Genomic DNA, 25538 nt, shown 5'->3' with positions numbered 1-25538 from the left:
TTTTAGATATTCACCCATTTAGCTACCCATTCATCCATCCATTTATCTATCTCTGTCTGACAGCTCTTTAGACACTCATTAACTCTAAGCTTCTTGAGGACAGGGACCATTTCACTTTTGTTTTGTTTTCCAATACCAGGACAGTATGTTGTCCCACGAGAGGTGCTTACTAAACGCTTACTGCTTAATTCTTTCTCTTTTCTGTAGTTCACTAAGTGCGCTTACAGGCTCCATAGACACTGGTCTTTCTGCTGTTCCTCATACAAAACTCTCTTTTGCTGTACCTAGCCCTAACGCAATCCCATCTCACAGACTCTACAGTTATTTTCAAGGCTTGGGTCAAGCCCATTTTCCAACACAGATCCTTCCCTGATCTCCCCAGCTTTTAGTACCCTTCCCCACCTTTCTCCTCCATCAGCTTTATTCTATTTTGTATCTGTTTATAAATCTGTTATCTTTTCTGTCTAAACTGTAAGCTCTGCAAGATCAGGAAAAGAAAATTGCTTTTCTTTGTATCCTCAGAAAATAACAAACTAAGTAACATCCGGCCCATAGTAGGTATTTAATGAATGCTTATTGATTTATCTCATATAATAGGAAAATAAACCCGGAACTGGAGGGCATCTTAGAGACCACCTAGTTTATCTTCCTCATTTTTTTCAGTCATTCTCGTCTTGTCTGACTCTTTATGACCCCATCCGGGGGTTTCTTGCAAAGGCACTGGAATGGCTTGCCACTTCCTTAGCTCATTTTACAGATGAAGATTAAGAGACTTGCGCAGGGCCACACAGGTAGGAAGTGCCTCAGGAAGATGAGTCTTTCTGACTGCAGGTTCACTCCCTAGCCACTGTGTCCCCTAGCTTCCCACTCTCACTTTGTGTGCCAGAGAATTACAGAGCCTCGCTTCGAGATAAAAGAGGTAGTAAGTGGAAGAACTATGGAGCCTCTTCGTTCAATAAGTGGCAAGGGCATAGAACTAACCAGGTAAGTTAGACCATAGCTGCTTAGTTCCACGGCCTCAGAGTAAGCAGTGGGAATGGACCAAAGTAAAACGGACGTGGCCCTGACTAGCCCTGGCAGGGATGCCGTCGGCCACAAATGTCGCTAGGCAAGGGCAGTGTGGCGACATCCCTGTGACTCACCCTCCCTTTTGGGAAGAAAGCTCTGCTGCGGGTGTTATTGGCAGTGAGTTAGAGTAGTTACTTTTAGGTATAAAAGCCCTGCATCTCATTATGCGACGAAGCCGGCGTCTGGATCCCCCAGCCACATTGTCTGCACCAACACCTATACTGATGAATCCCACATGGAACGCCACTAGCATGTCCATGAGCCACATGCCAGAGACGTCTATAAGTGCACAAGGTGCAGTCCATTTGGAGGCATAGACACGGGCATTCCAGTCCCTGATGGAAAGCACATGGAAGATTTGTGTTACCCAGATGGATCCAAACCCCAGGAGAACCCACTCACTCACACACACATGCACTGGAATAGCCCCTTATATCCAGCACAATACACATTCCGGTCAAATGGCCAGAGAAATATCACTTCCAGATCTCTCCCATTCCTAAGCAGATTCAGGCACTTTCGTACTCTGGAAGAAGCAAGGTGCTTTCAGAGTGCATTATGGTAATGGAAATAATGACTGAAGTGATTAATCCTGGTGCTGTTATGGATTCAGCCCACGGCCCCAAGGGGTCCATTTCCTGATTCACAGCCTCATTTTCCCGATTGTCAGAGCGGGGATGTGGATGTTCTGCTTTGCCCTGCCGTGAGCTACAGTTGTCACATTTGGGGTATTTATAGGGGTCCTGTTCCCCTACCTCCTGCCTTCTATTACCTCTATGTTGACAACGCCTAAGATCCACTACCTGGCCCCGAGCTCCAGACTTGTATTTTAAACCGGCTACCAAACATCTCCGCCTTCCCTGTTCTGATAATGAAACTATTATTCTCTTAGTCACCCAGGCTCAAAGTCTCAGAGTCTAAGGATTTATAGCTGGAAGGGACCTCAGAGGCCATTTAGACCCATGGCCAAGGAGAGCCAAGAAGTGAGGTGATGCAGAGACCCTTAAGCAGAGAATGAATATCTGGGATTCAAATCCAGCTCTTAGGATTCCAAATCGCACCAACAATCTTCCCATTGTGCCATTGGGTAGAATCCCTCATTTTAGAGTCCTAGCAAGTAGGAGGCTTTGCTCCCTGTCACCATGCCCAGTCGCAGGCTAGGTATCCGGATCCCTGAGACAGGGCACTTTCTGGATAGAAATGCCAAAAGTACAATTACATTAGTCAAACAACTACTGAACACCCTCAACGGACTCGGCGCCAGCCAATTCTTGGGAAAATGTCTCTCTCCAATCTCCCCTGGGACTCAAGCTGCCATTAAAAACAATCCTTCACACGAGCCTTTTCCCTCTGATGTCTGTAAATATAGTCAGTCACTGGGTCAATAAACTTTCCATAAAGCACCTGCTCCTTATTTCCCCTCCTAAAATTCTTCCTGAATTAGCATTGAAGAGATGGTGTACACATGGTGTACAGCAGAGATGTCAAAGTCCTGAGTATGGGCTGTAATGGGCCGCCTGAGTGGGACAGAACCAGACTAAAATGTGATTGGAAAATGTTTAACAAAACAAATACAAGAGAACATCTAGTCAGTAGTTGTTCGGCCGTGCCTGACTCTCCAAGACCCTATTTAGTGTTTTCTTGGCAGACATACTGCAATAGCTCGCCATCTCCTTTTCCAAGTTCAATTGACAGATGAAGAAACTGAGGCAAACAGAGTTACGTGACTTACTCAGGGTCACACAGCTAGTGTCTGAGGTCAGATAAAAGTCTGACACTATCCATTGGGCCACCTAGTGACCAAGCATAAATAATGTTAATAAGTACTTGTCTAATGCAACATGTAACTTCTCAGCCAAGTTTGATCTTATTTAACTCAAAAAAAACATAATTGTGATCATATATTGACAGAGAAAACCACATATGCATATATGCATAAACATATGTGTTTATATATGCATATATATTTATTTTTCCCTTTCTTTTTTTTTTTAAACAAATACATCAACACATTGGAAGCAGAGAGAAACAACATTTTAATCTGGTTTGGGCCAAAATCAAAAGCGTTGCCAGTCCCAGGTGGCCTACAGGCCTTCTGTTTGGCAGTTTTATTATACAGGATACTGAAATGGCCTCTGAATGAAAAGACCTTGGGTTCAAGCTAGCCTCTGACACTTTGGCTGTGTGTCCCTGATTAAGTGTGTCACTTAAATACATTCTCACTAATCCAGACAAAATAGCTAGAAAGTAGACTGGAATCTAGAGGACCTTGAATTCAAGGAATTCCAGAATCAAAACTTGAATCAATAGTGTAGACTTTACTTAGTATAGGCAAAGGATGGCCATTGAAGGCTTTAGGAATGAAATTATCAAATGATTGTAGAACATTGTTAATGAATGATCAGTTGTAGAGAAGGTATTGATTGATAAAGGAAGTTCTTTGCTAGGAACTCCCAACATGAATAAAGTCATGGCTGTGTAAAAAAAAATCCTATAATCATAGATTTAGAGGTATTAAAGAGCTCTGAAGTCATTTGGTCTAGCCAGGAAGCTGAGGTACAAAAAATTAAGGAACTTGCTGAAGATCACACAAGAAGCTTTTACTTTGTACTTTATCTCATGGCTATTTGCATCCTGTATATATGGGACCAGATAGAAGTAATGTATTATTGTGAAAAGGTCACTAGACTCACAATTTGAAAACCTGGCTTTACACTCCTGGAGCTTTCATATACTCACAGTGAACCTGGGAAAATCATAAAACTTTCCTAAGCCCCAGGTTCTTCATTTTCAAACTGAATATAACTGAATATAAACTTGTAAAAAAAGTATTCTCTAAGCCTGAGAGGGTATATATATATATATATATATATATATATATATATATATATATATATATATATATATATATTCTATTATATGCAATTCCAAATAGTAATTTATTTTTATTTCTAGCATTTATTGAAAAATACAAGTACAAAGAAGTTAAATACACATACACAAACACATATATTTATATATATTATTGTATGCATATATATGTATATCTATCTATATAGGAAAGAAGGGGAATGGTAGCATCATGGGTAATATACTGGATTTGGAATAAAGAAAATGTGAGTTCAAACATTTATGTTAGTGATGTGATTCTGAGCAAATAATTTGAACTCACAGCCTCAGTTACCTCATTTTTTCCCCTGAAACAATTGCTATTACCAGGGTCACACAGCTAGGACCTTTGAACTCAGGTCCTTCTGACTTCAGGGCTGGTACTTTATCCACTGCACCACCTGGCTGTTCCTAATTGCCTCATCTTTAAAATGGATATAATAAATAATAGCACTTACTTCCCAGAGTTGTTGTGAGGATCAAATGAGAAAATATTTTAAAGTGTTTCATAAATGCTAAACACAATATCAATGCTAGATATATTATATTATCATCATCATTATTATTAGAAGTCGTAATAATGGGGGCAGAATTAGGAAGAGGAGGAGGAGAAGGAAGAGGATGAGGAGGAAGGATAAAGAAGGAAGAAGATCACATTCTCCCTATTGGATTGAAAACTTAGTGAGGGCAGAGACTTCATTTAATTTATTTATTTGTTTCCCAAAAATGTCTATCGCAAATCTTTCATATGATGAATACAATGCATATTTACTGAATTATATTATTACTGTTTTCCCTACCTCTTATCTAGGCTACTGCAACAGTTTCCTTATTGGTCTCGCCATCTTGTCTCATTTTCCCTTCCATCCTATTATTTGCCAGATTAATTTTCCTAATGGACAGATCTGATCATTTCATTCCAATGCTTGAAAGTCTTGACTACTTAGTAAAGTCCAAACATTGAATAAAATCTCAATTCTGGATAGCCTTGTATTCAAAGTCCTCAATGGTCAGATTGCAACCTACCTTTCTTTCTAGCAATTTTGATAAAAATGCCCACTTTCCAGTGCCTTTACTCCCACCTCTCACTACACCTGGAATCTTTCCCCCTTCCCTGCCCATCAGCTCAGATTCATGGCCTCCATGATGTCTTCTCTTGCCATCCAAGTGAAAAATCATTCCCCTCTCTTCTCGGCACATTCACAACCTTCTTTTCTGCACCTCCCGTATTCTACTTTGTATTGGGGTTATTTGTGTGTCTCTATCAATACAGTGCAAGTTCCTTCAGGGCTGAGATCACATGTTGTTCATCCTCATATCTAACATTGCCTTATATATAATTGGGACTTATAAATATTTGTTGGCTTGTTCATTGATCACAGCACTTGTCTCTGAGAAGTTCAAAACACATTCTGCATTTGATGGCGAGTGGCCAGGGCGTCCATCTCCATTGCACAACTTCTTCAGGATCCCCATGATGTGCAGTATGAATCTGGGTCTCCTGCATGCCCTCCCCCCCAACCCTGCTCTGTGGGCATTCACGTTTGATATCAATGATGGTTATAATAATCACAATGTAAAGATGACACCTGTGTTCAATGGACCAGACAGGAGGCCCCAATAGGCCTTTAGGGACCACTCATCACTTAGCCTTGCGGATAGCAAAGCTGTTGGGATTGATTGCGGTCATTATGGCTTCAGGTCAGTTGGTATGAGAGGAAAAAGGAGAACTGGCTACACTGAGGCAGCTGATTACCAGTACCTTTAAAAAATCTGATGATAGAAAAGGACTAGTCAGCTCAAGGTCGCTATGAATACTACAGCAAGGGCAGTTGTGGCTCTGGTGAGGATGCTGGTCTTACTCCCCAGAACCCCTCGTCTGCTTTTGGTGAGTCACTACAGATGGCACTGTATAATAAAAAAGAAAAGTCTACTCTCTCAATTTTCCCACTGCCCTGAAAAGATATGAAGGTGTCAAGAGTTTGAAGGAGTGCCGTGGTATAGAGCATGGGAAAGCTGAACCCTCGTCCTAATTACTCATGTATGAATCATGTCACTTCTTTGTGTCTTTCTTTTCTCATTTATAAGATGAAGGGATAGAATAGATGGCCTCTAAAGCTGTGACCTCTAAGAACAGCAGTGTCACCTCAAATAGAAATGGATCCCTGTGGCCACATATTGTGTGACACATAAATTAACACGATCCACATTTTATTTATTTTGTTAAATATTTCCCCATTACATTTTAATCTGGCTCCTGGAGTTTGAGTTGATACCTTTGTCTGAGATCCTTTCCGGCTTTAACGTGTCACAATTTTTTGATTTGATAATGATTGGGGCAGAGGAAAGTTCCAGAGTGGAAAGGATTCCTCCCAGAACGGTCTGGTGAAAACCCAAAGGATTCTGGAACATATGCCCGGGGGTCTGGGAAGTGACCTTGGCACTTGTCCATGGGAGGAATCATGGCCAGAGTCGCTGATGCTCTACTCAGTGGCCTGAGATGATGAGAGCATGGAAGTGCTGTTATATGGCTGGTGCCCAACGCTGCTGGAAGCTCATTACCTTCCATTAAAATGGTAACGGGGCTGGCTGTAGTTAGATAGGGATAGTGCCAGGCAAGAGGGGACTCCCTTTAGGTGGGCAGCTGCCCTTTCTCTGCCTGATCAGTGTAATGACAGCAAGTCTCAGCAGGACCTGGAGGGAGTCCATATGGTTTGGTGGATGAAGCAGCCTTGTGTGGTGATTTTGGGGCACTGAATTCTAATCCTGATTGTCCTGTAAAAATGCTAAGCCAGTACATAGGGGTCATTCAAGTGAGTCCAATTCCTCTTCTGAAAAAAAAAATAAATAAGTCTTCTATATGGACTTGTTCTTCCCAGGGTTATAATGAAATAATGAGATAACTTTTGTAACTGGAATAGTGCCTTGGACCAAGGACACGCGCCTTGATTTTGTCGTCTCAGTTTTGGGGGTGGATTTACGCCGAATCGCCCACCTTTCTAGTCCGTGAGACCCAGGGTATACAGACAGATGGGTAGAATTAGAGGTGAGCCTGTGGAACAGAGCCAACCTAAATTACTTGGTAGGTGAATCCAACCAATAACCTTGGTCTGTGAGGTATTCTAACCTGTGAAACTAGCCAATCACAGACTCACACACAGGACAATTATGCGAAGTGCTCCATAACACCACCTGGTATTTGTTTCCTAAGTAGGTCAGAGCTCTCTCTTTGACTCTTGCTGGTGAGGAATTTTCTCTTTCCATAAAAAGGAACGAGTCTTTCCTTTTTTACCACTGGGGAAAGGAATGCAAATTGTGGGGAAGGGGGAGTCTCTGGATGCTCACAATGCAAGGGTCCTTAGAGTTCTTCTGATCCGATCCCTTCATATCTACAGGGAGGAAAATGAGGAAGTGAAACGACGGACCCAAAGTCACACAGCAACCTAGTGGATGAAGCATCTGCAGCCGAATTTTCCTTTATTTTTCCCCTGAGGCTGGGGTTAAGTGACTTGCCCAGGGTCACACAGCTAGGAAGTGTTAAGTGTCTGAGAGCAGATTTGAACTCGGGTCCTCCTGACTTCAGGGAAATTTTTAAATAGTCAGGGAGACTCCATTGCAAGCCTTTTTTTTTCCCCCCCTGAGGCTGGGGTTAAGTGACTTGCCCAGGGTCACACAGCTAGGACGTGTTAAGTGTCTGAGGCCAGATTTGAACTCGGGTCCTCCTGAATTCAGGGCCGGTGCTCTATCCACTTCACCACCTAGCTGGCCCTTCCTTTTTCTTTAGAGTCAGGATTGATGGTCATTCCTCTGTTCATCCTCCTAAACATTACTCCCTCCTGTCCTCACACTTATGCCATTTGGTCCCGTGTTCTGAAGCACAGGACCACGTCCAACCAGGAGCACTGGCTGCAATTGTTCCTCAAGTACCGGGAATATGCATCTCTGGGATTTAGCATTTGGTACTTTGAAAAAATCCTGTTGATGAAATGGGCAGCTAATTTTAAAAGAGGAGATGTTCAGATACAGCAAGATATGAGTGAAAAATGAGTGCCCGGGACAGCAGTGAGGAGACAGGAAGATGAGTCAGTGCTCAGCTGAGGTCACAGACAGTAGTCGTGAGCTGAGTCAACCTAGATCAGCCTTATGATCCATCCTGCATTGTTTCCAACAGGGAATTTAGTGCGGAAGGCATGGAGAGGAGTAGGAATAATTCTAGATTTGAAGTCAAAGGTCTTGGGTTCCTCCAATACTAATTAAGCTACATGAATCTAGGTTAATCTCTTAGTGCCTCAGTTCCTTCATCTGTTAAAGGAAGGGATGGGTGAGATGTTCTCTGCATTCTTGCTCCAAGTGAAGGGTCCTAAGTGTCACAGGCTCACACCCGTCTTAAGATTTGTTGACTGTTTGTGTGAAGGATCTTGTGTGATTTTAGCACAGCATTTAAAGCTTGAGAAGCGACATGATCTAATGGAGACAAGATCGTCCTTGAACTTAAAGAAAACCTGAGTTCAAGTTCTTGCCTTGATAGTGGAGCCACTGCTGAGTCGGTGCCTTTGGGCAGTCCCTTGGAATATCCCAGAGGAGTTACAGAGGTTTATAAGTGTGGGGAGAGCTTCCTTACAGAAATTTAGAATAGCTGAATCAATTATTTCATTGGTATAAGAACTCCCAAATGGGGAAACTCACTCCCAAAGTGCAGGCAGACACTTTCTCTGCAACTTGTAGTCTTAGATTGCTGGGTTGGAGTTGGGAAGACCTGAATTCAAATGTGACCCCATTACCTATTAGCTGTGGGATCCTGGACAGATCATTGAGCCTATTTTGCCTCATCTGCAAAATGGGGACAATAATAACACCTACCTCCCAAGGTCATTGTAAAGATAAAATGAAATAATATTTATAAAGTATTTTGCGACCTTTAAAGTGGTATATAAGTGCTTGCTGTTGTTATTAATTATTACTATTATTGAGCTGGCTAGAGCACTTGCTGTCGCTAACACAGCCATCATGTGTGGCAGGCAGGAATTGTGCCCAAGTGTTGTTGCTTAGAGGGGTCTCTCTATCCACGATACCACACTCTTGAATCTATGCCAAGGAAAAGACAGGTCATAAGGGGACAGACTGGAATTGGAAGGGCCTCCGAGACCAGCTAGTCCAATAGAGGAGGAAACCAGGAGTGCTTGCCCATAGCCACACAGTTAAGCATCTCCTTTACAGTAAGGCTTATTCTGCATCAAGTATCAAGTACTTAACTGTTGTTCAGTCATTTTTCAATTGTGCCCAGCTCTTTGTGGCCCCATTTGGCATTTCCTAGGCAGAGATACTGGCGTGGTTTTCCATTTCCTTGTCCAGCTTATCCTGTCCCCTTTGACAGATGAGGAAACTGAGGCAAACAAGGTTAAGTGACTTATCAAAGGCCACCCAGCTAGTAAGTGTTTGAGGCTGCATTTGAACAAATTTGACTCCAGGCCCATCTCAATACCTGTGTATTTGTTAATTTACTCAGGGGATTTGAGCCCAGGCACTTGGCCATCGCTCGTTCTGCCTCCCTGGTATTAGGTGATATTAAGCCATGTGATCTGACTCCAAATCCAAGATTTCCCTGCTGCTCCATGCTGTCTCCTCTTAGCTTTCCATAAATCTTCCCTAAAAGATCTACCCAAAACACAATGTCCCTGATTCTTTTAATATTTTGGGAATATTAGTAGATTTTTGGGAGCTGTCCATCCACCTTCTCTCATTCTAGGTATCAAACTAATCCACCTCCTTTTTTTCTAATATCCCATTTTTAATGATGGTTTTCTGGAAGGTCTGTGGCCAAATCATCACAGGTATTATGGTCTAGATTGTATATCCCCTGACAGAACATGGGTGCAAATTTGCTGTTACTCCCCTTAACCAGAGCTGACAAACTTTGCTCCATATGGCTACAGAAGAAAGGTCAAGGGCATCCCTTGTGTTGCAGAGATATATGGGAGGTGGCAAGGTGCAAACTGGAAAAGTGACTGGCAGAGTGAGGAGAGGTCAGCAGAATTGTCTTCTGTTCTGAAGGACAGCACATCCTTTCATCCATCTCTCTCTCTCTCTCTCTCTCTCTCTCTCTCTCTCTCTCTCTCTCTCTCTCTCTCTCTCCCGTCTCCATGTGTGTAGTTTGTTTAATTAGCCTTATGGGGCCCTTAGGCAAGGGACTGTGTCTAATTTATGCTCCGTGTGTTGTTGGTGTTCAACATATGCTTAATTATCATAACAGTAATGATAAAAAATAGAACCCAGTCTCCCAATTCCCAGTCCAGTGCTCCTTTTACCAAATGAGCTCTCTCTAAATCTGTGGCTCACACTAAAATAGAAGCCCCTCCTCTGGCTCTGCAATGTGAACTAAGGGAGAAAGCCCTGGTCCATTCACTCAGGGCAGAGAGGCAGCTTGGCCAATGTCACCCAGGAAAGTGTCATTCCTCAAGGGCTTTGTCTGAGGCCTTGGGGATGCTGTTGTGATAGCCTGGCAGATATTACCAGGGCACAGATGGGATGAAGGCAATCAGCTCAGAAATGACCCAAGGCATCAATTATTAGGAAATCAGGGTGACCTCCCCTGAAGCTCTCTTTGCAGGTTATTTGAGAAAGCTTGCTCTTATTAGGTGTGGGAATCTCTATGGCTGGACAACAGTAGATTAGACAGTGGAGAAAGAGCTGAAGACTTTGAGTCTACCTCAGGGTCCCGCCTGAGTTTTTGCCTTCTTTTGCTGAGGTCCAGCCCCCCATGACACTTCACTTTTCTCCTCACCATGAACAGATCTTCCCCCTTTCTGTATCATCCTTTACTATTCAAATATAAGCTTCTTGAGGGCAGGCATTGTCTTGCTTATTGTATTTGTATTCCCTGCACTTTGATCAATGCTTAGCACATAGTGAGCAGTTGATATGTGTTCTTTCTCTAGATCTAGCCATAAGGTTTGGATTTGACTTGGAGTTCTGTCAGCTCCATGACCTTTAGCAAGACATTTTTTTTTCTCTGAGGTTAAAAAAAGGATATTAATCCATTACCCATTTTATATAATTCTTGTGAAGAAAGCACTTTGTAAACTCTAAAACACTTCTAGAGGGATCTTATTGTTGCTATTTTGATAATGATGATGAGGGTGGTAGTCATGCCATCAAGAACAGATGAAAGGGGATATAGAATTAGGAGAACACTGGATTTGGAGTCAGAACAGCTGAGTTCTGAACCAAGATTCTGGATTTTGACACATACCACCTATTTATGGTGGGATCTGGCAAATCACTTTGGCTCTGGACCTCACTTTTCTCATTGGAGGAGTGAAGGGCTTTGATGAGCTGATTCATACAGTTTCTTTTTGCTCTATCTCTTTATTCTCTGAAAATCACTGAAAAACTCTGGGCCTTTTGAGATCTCATGCTCACCTATTCCCATCTCTGACTCTCACTCTAGAGATGACAACCTGAGAGCGGTACCCCAATTGCTTTATGGCGTCCACTCTGGTAGCTACTAAAGTGTTAGACAAACCATCCTCTGCATCGTCCCCAACCACCTTCCTAGGTCTGCAGGTCACATCCATCCCTATTTCCATTGAGGGAACCTTTTCTTGGCTTCCCCTCTTCCCTAAATAACCTTCTTCTTTATTTCTTTAGGATCTCCTGCTCAAATCCTCTTTTATTCCAAGAAATATTCTTTAATTATGAGCAATGAGAGTCCATTCTGACTTTTGCAAGAGACCATTTTTTTTAAAAAAGGAAGGTAATGGGAAGTCATAAAATACACCCTTATAAGAAGGTACAATTGACTGGATGACCTCTAAGTTTCCTTCAGCTTTATGATTCTATAAGACATAAAAGAAATGGGGTTCCTGGCCTCTTCAGAGTTACCCCCTCAGAAATCACTCCATCCAATCAATTATGCCCTCTTATAAAGAATCTAAGTTACAAAAAGCAAGCTAGCTGTTAAGCAGAAAAAGTCTGTATCTGTCTTTCCTCACTGTCATTTCATTAATGTAGGGACTTCTTTCTGTCTGTCTGCCCCTCTAACAGTCTGGTCCTTTCATTTTACTAGTGTAAAATTTTCATTTTCATTTTACTAATGTGTGGAATTAACTGAGTGAAGACACTTTCATGGGAATATAGTCTTAAACTATACTTTAATTGTGATTTTAGACTTTATAATAACAAATAGAACTATAGCTAAAAAAGTTTCAGATGTTTGTCCCCTCCAGTTTCCCACCATCTCTTAATTAACGTTTAAGTATCTTTTTTAAAGGCAATTTATTCTTTTATTTCTGGGTTCGATTTCCATGGTTAGAATGGAAGCCTGGACTCCTCCAAACAATGGCTGGGGAGCAGAGGTTTCTGTGTTCAGGCTATTTAATCTTGTGTTTTGCTTTTTATTCCTTTTTACTGACAAACATCTTGTCAGATGGGAGATGCCTTTCCTCATGAGATCATAATAAGCCCCTTTTTGCTTTTTATTACTGAGAATCTCTGTTTTTTGTGATCGATACTGTCTTACACACTAATATAGGGAACTGTACCTATCTATATCTATCTATCTATCTATCTATCTATCTATCTATCTATCTATCTATCTATCATCTATCTATCTATCTATCTATCTATCTATCTATCTATCTATCTCTAAGCTAAGAAAATTGCTTGGAGTGGCTAAGAATCTAATGATTTGTTCAAAGTTACACAGTACAGGCCAGAGGAAGCACTCCAGTCTAGTTATCCTGATTTCTGGCTGATTTATTCATTAACCTATAAGGTGAGATGTGATTAGTCAATTTATTTTGGATGATGAAATCACAAACCTGAGAATCTAAAGAAAGCTTTCAACTAAACTTCATTAAAATTTATTTGGAAACAAAATCAGATATTCAATTATGAAACTGAGTTCCCCACGGCTTATATTATTATTATTTAAAAATATTAAAAAATAACATTTTAATGGGAGATAACTCCTGCTGGAGAAATTGTCTCTTCAAATGTGCATCTGAATCTGTTATGTAATTTAGCTGCTTGGAGGCTCATTTTAGGCACTAATTTAAGTGACTTACCTAAGGTCACACAGCCATTTTGCTTCAAATGCTGGTTTTCTATTCAATACACCATGTTACCTTCCCCAGAAGGAAAATCATCTAAATTGGGACTTTAAACAACTTTTTAAACTGGGTAACCCAAATTCTGTTTTAAATTCTGTTTTTAAAATAACATTTCCTCGCAATTATATGTAAAAACACTTTTTAACATTTTTAAAAAGTCTCGAGTTGCGAATTTTATCCTTCCTCTCCTCCCCTCCCACCTCCGAGCTGGTCCTCAATCTGGTCCTCCCCAACCTCTGGCGAGGGTCCCAGACACCCCGCGTTAGGTCAGGGAAGAGTTAAAGGGGAAAGCGGTGGGCTGCTGCGGGAGAGGAGGGAAGGTGACCCCGGCATTCATATGCATGGCACTCAATGAAAATTGCTAGCTTTGGCCTGGCTGCCCAGCCTCCTGGCGCCCTGCTCCTGGCTCCAAGCACAAAGGACAGACACACTCACAATCCAATTTGTTACACTTCCACCTTCCAGGGAGAGAGAGAGGTGAAATTAAAAAAAAATCCCATTATCTTTATCTGTTCTCCCCATCAGGAGCAGTGGTAAATGCAAACTGGGGAGACAGCTGCTGTGAACTCTTTATATTTCACTCCGAAGATAGTGTATCTTTTTATTGCATACAAGAATTACTTATTTAAAAAAATATATCCTTTCAGTGCGACTTCTGCTGCAAGACAGAGAGAAGGAACTTCCCGGGGCTATTGATAAAGCATTTGCATTGAATTTGAGGAGTCTCTGGAGGTCACTGCCACAAATACAGCAGAGAGAAAAAATAGGCTGAAAAAAATGTTTTTAAGCCTGGAATCAGGCTGATGTGGCTGGGGAGAGGATGCAGCGGGACCGCATCACCGCTGCTTGCCCCGTTTGCCTCGGTGGTTTGGTCCAACTCACCCGCTTTGTCTAAGAACTACGGGCTCCTCCATTAATCTAGAAAGAAGGCTTCCAGTGCATCTTTCCATGGGGAGAGATGATCCCTGGAGCAGAGATCCAGAATTGAAAAGGATTCGGAAGCTGGAGAGCCCAAACCTTTCATTTTACAGATGAGGGAACTGAGGCACTGAGATTGAATGGCTTGGTGATGTCCACATAGCTAATAAGTGTCTGTGGAAGGATTTGAATCCGGGTCCTCTTACTCAACAGCTAAGGATCTTTCTATAGTAACTCAATGCCCTCTTCTTTGGCTGGTGACATAAATGAGGTGCAGAAATGAGAACCACCGACTACCAGCATCCAGGAGCCGAATGTGGAGGTTTGAAGCGGCCAGGCCACCTCGCACAAATATTATAAAGAAGCTACCTGGACCTGTGGTCTTCAAAGTTTTAAAACCACGCATCTCTCTGCAAAAGAAATCTGAGCCCACCACCAATATGTGTATGCTTTTTATAAATTACATACACAAATAATTGTGCACTTTGAAAAACACACAAAAATAGGAATTTAAAAGGATGCAATAAAGTGAAATCATAGTCATGGTTCAATTATTTCAGGTATGTCTGTCTCTTCATGACCCTATTGGGGGGGCAGAGATACTGGAGTGATTTGCCATTTCCTTCTCCAGGTCATTTTACAGATGGAGAAACTGAGGCAAACAAGATTAAATGACTTGTCAAGGGTCACATAGCAAAAAAGTGCCTGAGACCAGATCTGAACTCAGAAGATGAGTCTTGACTCCAAGATCTATCTGTCCTTAAAGGTGACGTCATATTTGATCCTAAAATATACGAATTTATTGAGTTGGGCAAGGTGGGGTGGGAGTGGGGGTGTGTGTGAAGTGGTCAGACCTGTACTTTAAAAAAAATGACTTCTACTTGAGGGAAATCACTAGTTTAAAGAAGAAAGGCTTGAGGAAATGAAACCAGTTATAATGTTATTACAATTATCCAGGTTAGAGGCAGTGTGGTCCAGAATTAGGACAGTGGCTGCATGCTGATGTACATAATATCTAAGTGAAAAAGTATACGAGAGATGTGGCGCATGGAGAAACATTCAGATTTGGCAATATGTAGAGTGAGAGAGATTGGGGAGAGGAGGGAATCTGGGAACCAGAGGGCTGAAGGCATCTCCACAGTAACAAGGATGTTTGGAAGAGGGTTAGATTTGGGGACAAAAGGGATGAAATGATATCTGCAATACAGATCACAATCTGTCCTTGCCTGATAGTCTTGTGATCTGCTCTTCCCTACCCAACCTGAAAAAAAAAAACAAAAAAACAGGAAATAAGGCTCTTGAGGTCATTGTCCTCAAGTGCAGAACTGCCTTTGAAAGCATCTGAGGGATAGGAGGTAAGAGAGCATTTTTCCAATGTCAAGCAGCTTTTGGGTGGCTGAGAGTCCTGAGTGGTGAAATCCGAATCAGAAGGGAAAAGTTTGAGAAATTGCACAATAGAGGAAGGGGCAAGAGTCAAGGGGTATTGGGTGCAATGGGATGTGCAGCTGTCTCTGAGACAAGCCCTGAATTGGGCTCTGAAAGGGACATTTCCTCCTACTTATTTCCTTTTTCATTTCCTTACTAGCAGAAAAGGAATTCACCTGTGTGAGCTAGAGCAAGCCATTTACATTCTAAGCCTCAGTTTTCTTCTCTGAATAATGAGGTTAATAATGCTTACATCACCTGTTTCAAATAGTTATTGTGAGAAAACCCATAAGGGGCAATACAAATGGGAGCTATTAATATGGCTGTTCATAGTTAGCAGGGGAGGACCAGGTTTTTTTTTTTTGTTTGTTTGTTTTTGTTTTTGTTTTGTGTGTATGTGTGTGTGTGTGTGTGTGTGTGTGTGTGTGTGTGTTTGGGGGGGAGCCTGAGCTTCAAGGGAGATGGGAAATTACTCTCAGCAAGACATGCTCATGATTAAGGAGTTGGCCAATCAATTAAGGGATCTTTTTATCAGACGGGATATAAGCAATGTAGCTAGTGTATCTCCTGCCAAGTGGTCAGCCAGTTTTCACTTGATGTCCTTCAGGAATGGGAGGCTCATTTCCTCTGGAGGGGAATCATTCTTCTTTTGGACAACCTTAATTATGGTTAGAATGCCTTCCTAGGAAGATATTTTGAGTTTTCCAAAAGTTTAGGGCAATTTTAAGCTATTAAAACCTAAAGGCTTAAAAACTGAAAGAACTAAGACTTTTGGAGCATCCTATATAGTCCCCCCAGTGGAGGAGGGTGAGATTTCAGGAGGCCTACCTGGATTTCAATTATACTTCCAACAATCTTTTCTCCTACCTTCCTCAGTCCTCTTTCTTTGTACACATATTATTGGGCTCTGATATTTCCAAGTTTATTCATTCAACATTTATTAAGTACCTACTATATATTACTAATTGATAAACATTTATTAAACACCTACTATATGCCAGACTTACTGATGGTTTTTGTCCAGTAAGATATATGACTGGATCACTGTACCTTTCCCATTGGACAATAAAGTACAGATTCTTGCGGGGACAGCTGGGTCATATGATTAAATCTCAACATTGCCAAGCAAGCCCTAGGAGGTAGGATATGGCTTTCTTCCCAAAGGAGGTGCCCCACCTGAATAAATCAACAGAACCCCAAGAGCAGTGTACCCACCAATGACTCTCTTATGGCTTTCAAGCCTGCCTGGCCCACTCTGGGTTGACATCAGGAGGCAGCTTCTCACCCTAAGGATGCTGCTTTCTCCCTTCTGAATAATTTAAGAGAGGATACCTTACAACTATCCATTAACAGTCTATTTGGTTAGGTTGTACCCAGAGGCTTTTCAATCAGGACCGACTTTCCAAAGCTAAACAAACAAATAAATAAATAAATGAAACCAACAGCCCTATCCCTGAGTCTGTCTCTCTCTCTGTTTCTCTCTCTCCCTCCTTCCCTTCATCCCCTGGGTATTTCTGGGTGGGGCTGGGTGAAAGCCCAGTTTACAAAAAGAATCTCAGCTGGAATGTGGAGAAACAATTCCTGCTAATGACAAAATGATCTCTCTTGAGAGGACCAAGTACATTTTTGTTCTCTTGTGACAAGCTTGGACCAAATATCCAGGAAACATTTCCCCTGTGCTATTCCCAGAAAGGTTTGTATGGTAAGCATACTCTGATGTGACTCAATAGCTCTTTCATCCTTACAAGTCCAAGGTTGGGCAGCTATTGAATTATCTGAGATATCCACCACTTCCATAGCTACCCTTTGTCATATAATCAGAGGATTCAGAACTGGGAGAGATCTTTAAAGGGGCCTAATCCAATTTTCTTATTTTATACACGAAATTAGTGAATATCAGAGCGGGGAGTTCAGTCTAGGTCACTGGATCCTATCAGAGATTTAAAGTTAGAAGGAACCATAAGGAGCACCAGAGAAATTAAGTGGCTTATATATGAGGCTTTCTGGATGAAATGGAAAGAGTTGTAGAGTAGGAAGAGCTGAGTTTGAATCCTGCCTCTGATTCAACTTATTGCGTGACCTTGAGCAGATCATTAACCTTCTGGGCCTCAGTTTCCTAATTTGTAAAGTGAAGGAAGTTGACAAATGGTCTTTGAAGTCTCATTCTAGATTAGAAAGCTATGATCTGATGGTTTGTCCAATATCAGAGATAATCAGTAAGAAAAGTGGGATTATGCAGTCCTCTGATTACAAATAAAGTGTTGTTTCCATTGTCCTTCACTACTAGGACCTTTTCTATGAAGGACTGGAAAATATTTCAACAGGGATTTTCCCATAACAAAGGTTCCCCCCTCCCCCCATCCCAGTTATCTCCTTCTTAAGAAGCCCAGATAGCTCACTACTTTTCTTAACATTCTGATCGGATATAGACGTTTAATGGAAGATGGGGACTTAGGAGATCTGGGTTCTGGGCCTAGCTTTGCCCCATATTATCTTTGTGCAGTAGACATGATTGATCTTGACCTAAGGATATTATTTTTCAAAATGCTTCGGCGAAAGAGTTTCACTTATTAGGAGAAATTATCTAAAATGTTTCCTACAATGCTTGGGTTATATGTGATCCCTTACCATGATGTTATATGGAAGGAGGTTTAAAAACCAGAGCTAAGTAGAAACAGATTGGCAGCATTATTTATATTCCTTGTGATTTATATTGTTTTGTTTCCTAATTAAGTGCTTTTACTAATGAATTTATATGTTGTTGTTATCATTTAACAGTTGAGTAATCCTTTCTGAGAGGACTGCATCAATGACTACTAACACAGCTATACCAGACCTTGATGTGGCAAGAAATGCTCCTGGTTTGAGTCTAGGCAAATCACTTATCTGTCTGGGTTTGGGTTTTTTCATTTGCAAAATAAGAAAATTCGATTTCTGAGAGAAAAGTGAGGAACAAAGAACAAAACATACATTTTTGAACATGGTCAATGAGGGAAGCTGGCTGGGGCACTGGAGAGAGCTGATGTCAGGAAGACAGTTTGAATCTGGCTTCAGATACTACCTGTGTGACCCTGGGCAAGTCATTTAACCATTTGCCTTAATTTCCTCATGTGTAAAATGAGCTAGAGAATGAATCACCTGAGTATCTTTGCCAAGAAAGCCCTAAATGGGGTCAAGAAGAGCCGAACACAAGTAAATAACAGCAAAAAACATAGAAACTTGTTCTACTTGACGATGCCTATTTGTTACAAGGACTTAGCTTTTCTTCTTCCTATCAGGGGGAAATGGGAAGGAGAGAAAAATCAATGCTTGTTAATTGAAATAAAATGAACCTAAGTTATGGAGACTTCCCTTTCTTAAATGATATTATCCTTTGATCTAGAGACACTACCATCTATCTCTTTCAGATGAGAAAATAGGAGCTCAAAGAGAAGCTTTTCCACTTTTCACAGAGAATTCTTGCTTGTTGTATGGTTGCTTGTCATGTACTTGAGTCTGCTTCCCATGGCCTTCCTAAGGAACAAGTGTGAGGGTAAGAAAGACTGGGGCTAAGCTCTGGCTGGATCTGATCATGGCTTTCTCATATATGTCTTCATTGTGGGTGCATACGCTATGTGGATCCTGGAGCAGCAGGAGCTTTGGCCAGTACAGACACCCGTGAACATATCAACTCACCCCAATGAGAGCGTGATGGGAGGGAGCTGGCATTACACTGAATTTGACACTGACACTATCATCAATCCTTCCATCCCATCTTTTACCCTCCACTAAGGCACTTGCTCTGTTGCCTTTAAAATGTAAGCATAATAATAGTTGTTGTGAGGATCAAATGAGATAACACATTTAAAACACTTTGAAAAATTAAGGTGGTATATAAATACTTATTATTGTTATTATAAAACATGCCACATATGATCTCAGAGATTCCGGGCAGGTCTCTAAGATTACAAGCTGCAGAGAAGGTATATTTACATGGGTTGAGGGAGTTTTTTTACCTTGGAGTTCCATATATCAAGGAAATCATAAGTCAGATTCAAAAAAGAGTGAATCACAGGGAAGGGAGTAAGCATTTCTATAGTATCTCTGTACCAGGAACATGCTAAGTAAGCACCTTACAAATACAAAATTGGGGTTTTTGACTAGACTTGGGTTTTCTCAAAGAGAAAACTATGGAGATAATGTGAATTGAAGCACTGTATTTTCACCTTTTTGTTTGTTTTTCTTTCTCATGTCTTTTTTCCCTTTTGGTCTGATTTTTCTCATACAACATAACAAATATGGAAATATGTTTAAAGGACTGCATATATTTACCTATGGCAGATTGCATGCTGTCTTGGCGGGGGGAGGTAAGAAAAGGAGTGAGAAAAATTTGGAACTCCAAGTCTTACAAAAATAAATGTTGAAAACTATCTTTATATATATTTGGAAAAATAAAAATACTTTTGAGGGAAAAAAGAATAGGTTATTAGCAAGGTGACCCAAACTCCTTCCTTGAATTTTTGGGTCAGGATGATAAAGTGAGAAGAACAATGGGATTGAAAGCCTGATTTCTTCCTCATTAAATGAGAGAGGAAGAAAGAAGGAAATAAGAATTTATTAAGCACCTACTATGTGTTAGGCATTGTCCTAAGGATTTTTACCAATCGTATTGCACTTAATATTTAGAAAATTCTGGGAGGTAGGTGCTTTATTATCCTTGTTTTCTGATTGAGAAGACTGAGGCAGAGATAAGTGACTTGTCCAGGTTTGAATTCAACTCTTGCTGACTGCAGGTTATCTATCACAGAAGCAGTTGCCTTGTGAGTAACGTTTCATATAATCTCAAAGGCTCCCTTTACTGAAAAATTTGCCATGAATATATGATCTTAGAAAACAATAGCAGTAACATATTTCATTTGTACAGAGCTCTGCAGGTTCCCCAAAACACTTTCATATTTTTTATCCAGTTTGCTATCCTATAACTCCTCCACAAAGTAAGCAGAGCAAAGTAGTATTTATTCCCATGATACAGATGAAGAAACTGACCCTCAGCAGAGTGACATAATTTGCTCAAGACTGCTCAACTACTTAACACCGAAAGCAAAATTTGAATCCAGGTCTTCTGACTCCCAGAGCCTAATTATTCATTTGAACTGGATAGTTTAGTTGAAGCACACTTGAAGGTCAGAGGGACATCCTTTGGGGATCTGCTTTACTTGTTGTTTCTTTGATTTCTTTGCCAACAGCAATCTCCTTCCCCCTTCATGTCTCCCACCTAAGACAGACATGAAGGCTGATCTTCACCTATACCAGGAATCTGACTAGTATTTCCCTCAGGGACACTCCATCACGCTGCACAAAACACTCTGGAGCACCAGATCTTTATAATATTTGCACATAATGTATCTATGCTTATGTAGGCTATGCAATCTATTCATAGACACACTTCAAGCCAAATCTCAGCATCTCTCCCCTGAAAGTTGCCATCTCTCATTTTTTCTCTTGTCCATTCTCATTGACCCAGATCCTTCAGGTATTCAGCGGCGTTGGTAGAGATAAAACTGAGGGGAGGTAAAAGAGTGGGAGCGTGGACAGGAACAATAGTGAGGACCACAGATTGGCCCAGTTCCATCCTTTGGAAAACATCAAACTAATAATAACTGGCATTTATAGAAGGTTTTCAAGTTTATATAGCACTTTCCATAAATTATTTCACTGGAGCCTCTTAACAACTCCATGAAATCGTTACTACTACACTTCCCCATTATACAGAGAAGAAAACTGACTTTTCCAGAGGAGAAGTGATTTGCTCATGGTCCCACAGTGCCAGAGAAAGAATTTGAGCTCAATTTTCATAATTTTAACTCTAGCACATTATCTATTCTGTCATGTTACCTAGGCTCCTGTAGCTCTCTTCCTGCTTTCCATCACTCTTTGTCTCTTTTAATTCTACTGATGAGGATGCTCAATAAATGATGAGAGATAATTAAAATGATGGAGATAATTAAAACTTGTATCAAGCAAGGCTGTCACACAACATCTGCTGTTTTCCTCTTGTCCACCACCACTCACCAGCTCTGATACTTCCGGGGAAAGCAGGTTATCACACTTGAATACTCCTCTTGGTTCACAACTCCTTATGGCAGAGATTCTGAACCTGTGATCCACAGACTGGGTCCATAGATAGATTACAGAGAGTCTGGGAGGTTTATTTTCCCCTTAAAATAAGGATTTGAGTAATTTATTTTAACATAATTTGTTTCTTTTGTATCTTCTATGTTTTATTTTATGCATTTAAAACCATTATTCTGAGAATGAATCTATGGGCTTCATGAGACAAAGAAGGTTAATAATCCCTGATCTGAACTAGGAAAGAATTCATTTCTGGTGTTTCTAGTCTTGCTTCCATCTCTATCCAATAAAATGAGAGGACTAGACTGGAGATTTCTAAAGATCCTTCAGTTCTAAGCTTCTATAATATGGATATCAGCATTTCATCTCCCGTCATGCATTGTAGAATCATACAAGATTGTTGTTAGAAATGGCTATATGATCCAAATTCCTAACCAAGCTAGGACTCCTATCTACAGCCTCCCTAAGAAGTGATCATACACCTGTGATTTAAATACTTCTGTCAAGGACAACCGAAAGAACATTTTTATATTTCCTCTCCTGGAGCCTGCCCTGAGCAGACCCATTGCTCACTCACCCAGATCCATGTCAGCAGCTTTAGGCCTGTGGGAACAGGGCACATTCTTAAAGATGGCATCAAGGATCTTCTCTTTGACCTGGGTAATGGTGTCACAGTTGAGGATCTTCACTGGGATTTCAGGGCTGTTGACATTGTCTGGATTGACACAGCTCAAGACCTGGGGTGAAAAGAAGTATAAAGGGTATATGTGGGGGCAGCTAGGTGGCGCAGTGGATAGAGCACCAGCCTTGAATTCAAGAGGAACTGAGTTCAAATTTGGCCTCAGACACTTAACACTTCCTAGCTGTGTGACCCTGGGCAAGTCACTTAACCCAGCCTCAGGGGGAAAAAAAAGGGCTCAGAGAGGAAGGAGACCATGGTACATACCCATGTCTCCTTTCTTTTTCACACAAGAATCGTGTTTTCTTTCTTACTCTTTCCTCAGAGGGGTTGGAGGCATAGAGAAGTAAAAAGTGAGGGAGAAACTTCATCTTGGTTTTTTTTTTTTTTTTTTTGGTCCTTTGTCTTATCCCTATTGAGCCCATCACTCATTTCCCTTTAGTATATAAGAATATATGGCTTCTCAGGAGAGTAATTTCTTTCCTTTTATTCTTTTTTCTTTTTTATCTCCTCCTTTCCTCCTTCATTCCTTTTCCCCTTTCTTTCTCTTTCCTTCCTCTCTCTCTTCCTTCCCTCTCTCTTTTCTTCCTTCTTTCTTCCCTCCTACTCTTTTCTTTCCTCTGTCTTCTCTCTTCCCTTTCTTTCCTTCCTTCCCTTTCTTTCTCTTTCCTTCCTCTCTCTCTTCCTTCCCTTTCTCTTTTCTTCCTTCTTTCTTCCCTCCTACTCTTTTCTTTCCTCTGTCTTCTCTCTTCCCTTTCTTTCCTTTCTTCCCTTTCTTTCCTTTCTTCCTTCTCTTTCTCCCTCCATGATTCTCTTCATTCCTGCTTCCACTTCTCTGAATCCATCTTTCACATTTTATTGGTCTTCCTTTCTTTCAAAAAATTCAATTAATGAGCAGGCTGCCCATTTTCCTTCCAGGACAACCCTCATTAAAATCCTTATTTTTCCATTTAAGATAAAATCCAAATTTGTGGAATATGGAGAGGGAGCACCAGACGCCAACATACATACTGTCAAACCCATACTTGAGAATGCGTACATTCCTTCACCATCCCTAACTAGGCCACTTTTTGATTTGGTAATGACAGCCACAACAACAACACATAAGTAGGACCTCACAGGAATTAGGAAATTTCACTCTTTGTTCAAAAGATTCCTCAAGCTTTAGCTTTTGTTAGAGCTGTTGGACTTCCTTTTTTTTTGTTTGATCAGCATGTGAACAATCTATGAAGTACTTAGCATGCTCTTTAAAAATAAAAGATGCCCTTTAAAAATGCAGGATCAGACTATCTGAGCTCTATTCCTGGATCTGTCTGTGACTAGTTTTGTGTATACAGGTCATCATCTGACTCAACTACTCTCTTTAGAATCAGTCTAGGAGCACATGGAAAAGATCACTAATGACCAAAGCTTCAGGTTGTTTTCTGCTAAGTTGCCGGGCTGCTCCTGTCCTGCTTCTAGCTTTTACCCTCTTACTGCTTGGAAATTCAGAAACAATTTTAGTGCTGGCAACCTATTTGTGGCACAGAGGACTGAGGTTGAGCTCCTTAGAGCCAATGCTTCTCTAAAAGTGGCTAGACCATGGTGAATGCCAGAGAAGGCCCAGGAGGCTGCTTCTCGTTTGGCATCAGCTACCTGAGATTTCTTCCCCTCTCCTTAGCTTCTCTGAACTTTCACTCGCTCCAATATCTATTTCCCAAGTGCCACATCTGGGTTTTAGAGCCAGACAATAGCAACGGTACTGCATGTGGTGGCAATTAAGATCTCAATCCCTTGATGTCTGCTTTCATTAGTAACCAGACTGTTGCATTGAGCTCATGTGGTAACATGCTTATTATATTAAGAAAGGGGAAAACATGCGCACACAGACACACAGACACACACACACACACACACACACAGAGAGAAACACTTAAAAATTATAAAACTAAACTATTTTCCTGAAAATGATGAGGGAAAGAGCTCAGGATCTTGTGTTCCTTTTGCAAGACTTAATGGCTAGACCATGGGCTCCTTGAGCCCTAAGAAGATGCTCCTCTGTGGTACCCACTTCCTTCCCAAATTTCCAGGTTCTTTTCTCAGACTTGAAGCACTGAGGTACAAGGCTGGCTTTGGAGGAAGAGGATCTGGGCCTGTCTCTGACTACATGGATGCCCTCAGCACTGCAAAGTTGGGAAGCTGGATTAGTTAGGCCCTACTAAGCACTCTTCCAGCTCTGATTCTATGATTATGGCTGCTGAAACTTGCTTTCTGTATTCCCTTGCTTGTCTTCTGGGCACGCCGGCTGTCAGTCCCAAGTCTGGGTTAGAGAATGTAGTTTTTGTAGACTTCAGTAGGATTATGAGCTCTCACTGATATTTCTATTGAAGGGAGAGGATGGAAGCCTAGAAACAGGATCCCAGACTCTCTTCTGCCCTAAATAAAACCATGTGGATGGTAGACAGAAGGTCTACTGTCGCAGAGGGATATTTAGCAACTCACAATCAGAAGAACAATGCTCTTGACTGCATCAAGGCCGATAATCCTGTTACAGTGCCCGGCAGACAGGTGTCTCTCTCTAAAAACAGTCCATCAGGGGCTAGAAAATATCCCTAATTTATAAAATTCTTGAAATTATGGGATTTGTATCTACCAGAGATCCATTGACTCAATCAGCAAATATTTAAGGTGTGTGATCTATAAGTAATGATCTTAATATAAGAATATGACTTGCATTCTCCTAATACAGTCCTATATCATGTCTTGGGCAAGTCTTCAAACCAATTCAGGTTACCTGATCAAGTACCAGTGGCTTCCAGATTCTATCTTCCTTAGATCTAAAATCTTCATTCCGGTCGCTTTTTCTCAATCCATTCTAATACCATCTAAGGACATGTTTCTCTCTCTTCAGGGGAGATGGAGGTGTACCCCAGAGTTAATAGTCTTTCACCAATTTAAATTGCCCTTCCAGATCTTTCTAGTTCAATTAATTTCATCCTTCTTCATGGTTAGTTGAATGAAGGCTGAATTTGAAGTCAGAGTCCAATGGCTGTTGTCACTGTCACTTATCTTAGATGAGACTCTGGGTTCTCAGTTTCCCCATCTGTAGAAATTTGGGGGCTGAACTAGATGACTTCTAGGTTCCTTCCAGACCTAAATATCTGCTCCTGTGACCCTTTCTTCATTGTGCTTCCCTGACACACTTTCAAGTCCTTTGTATGTGACAGAGCGTGACATTAGACTTGATATTATAACAATGGTCTTTATCCAGAAATGTATCACCATTTAGGAACAAAACATTAATATAACTCATTTCACTGGGAAAAGGGAAAGAGAGACAGAGAGACAGAGAGACAGAG

The 25538-nt window shown here is 41.2% G+C and overlaps 1 protein-coding gene across 1 annotated transcript in view; it reads right to left on the bottom strand.

Annotated features, from left to right (window-relative positions):
- Positions 1–25538, bottom strand: part of PLXNA4 (plexin A4) — a 627987-nt gene that overhangs the window by 36950 nt on the left and 565499 nt on the right. Inside the window, exon 22 of the mRNA XM_074269561.1 lies at positions 22099–22399. Within this exon, the coding sequence (XP_074125662.1) occupies positions 22099–22399 (301 nt within the window). The remainder of the gene's footprint in view (positions 1–22098; positions 22400–25538) is intronic.

Source organism: Sminthopsis crassicaudata, chromosome 5 (genome assembly GCF_048593235.1).
Source record: "Sminthopsis crassicaudata isolate SCR6 chromosome 5, ASM4859323v1, whole genome shotgun sequence".
Lineage (NCBI taxonomy): Eukaryota > Metazoa > Chordata > Mammalia > Dasyuromorphia > Dasyuridae > Sminthopsis > Sminthopsis crassicaudata.
Note: the sequence above shows the minus strand (reverse complement) of the source record. Positions and strands in the feature narration are given on the sequence as shown.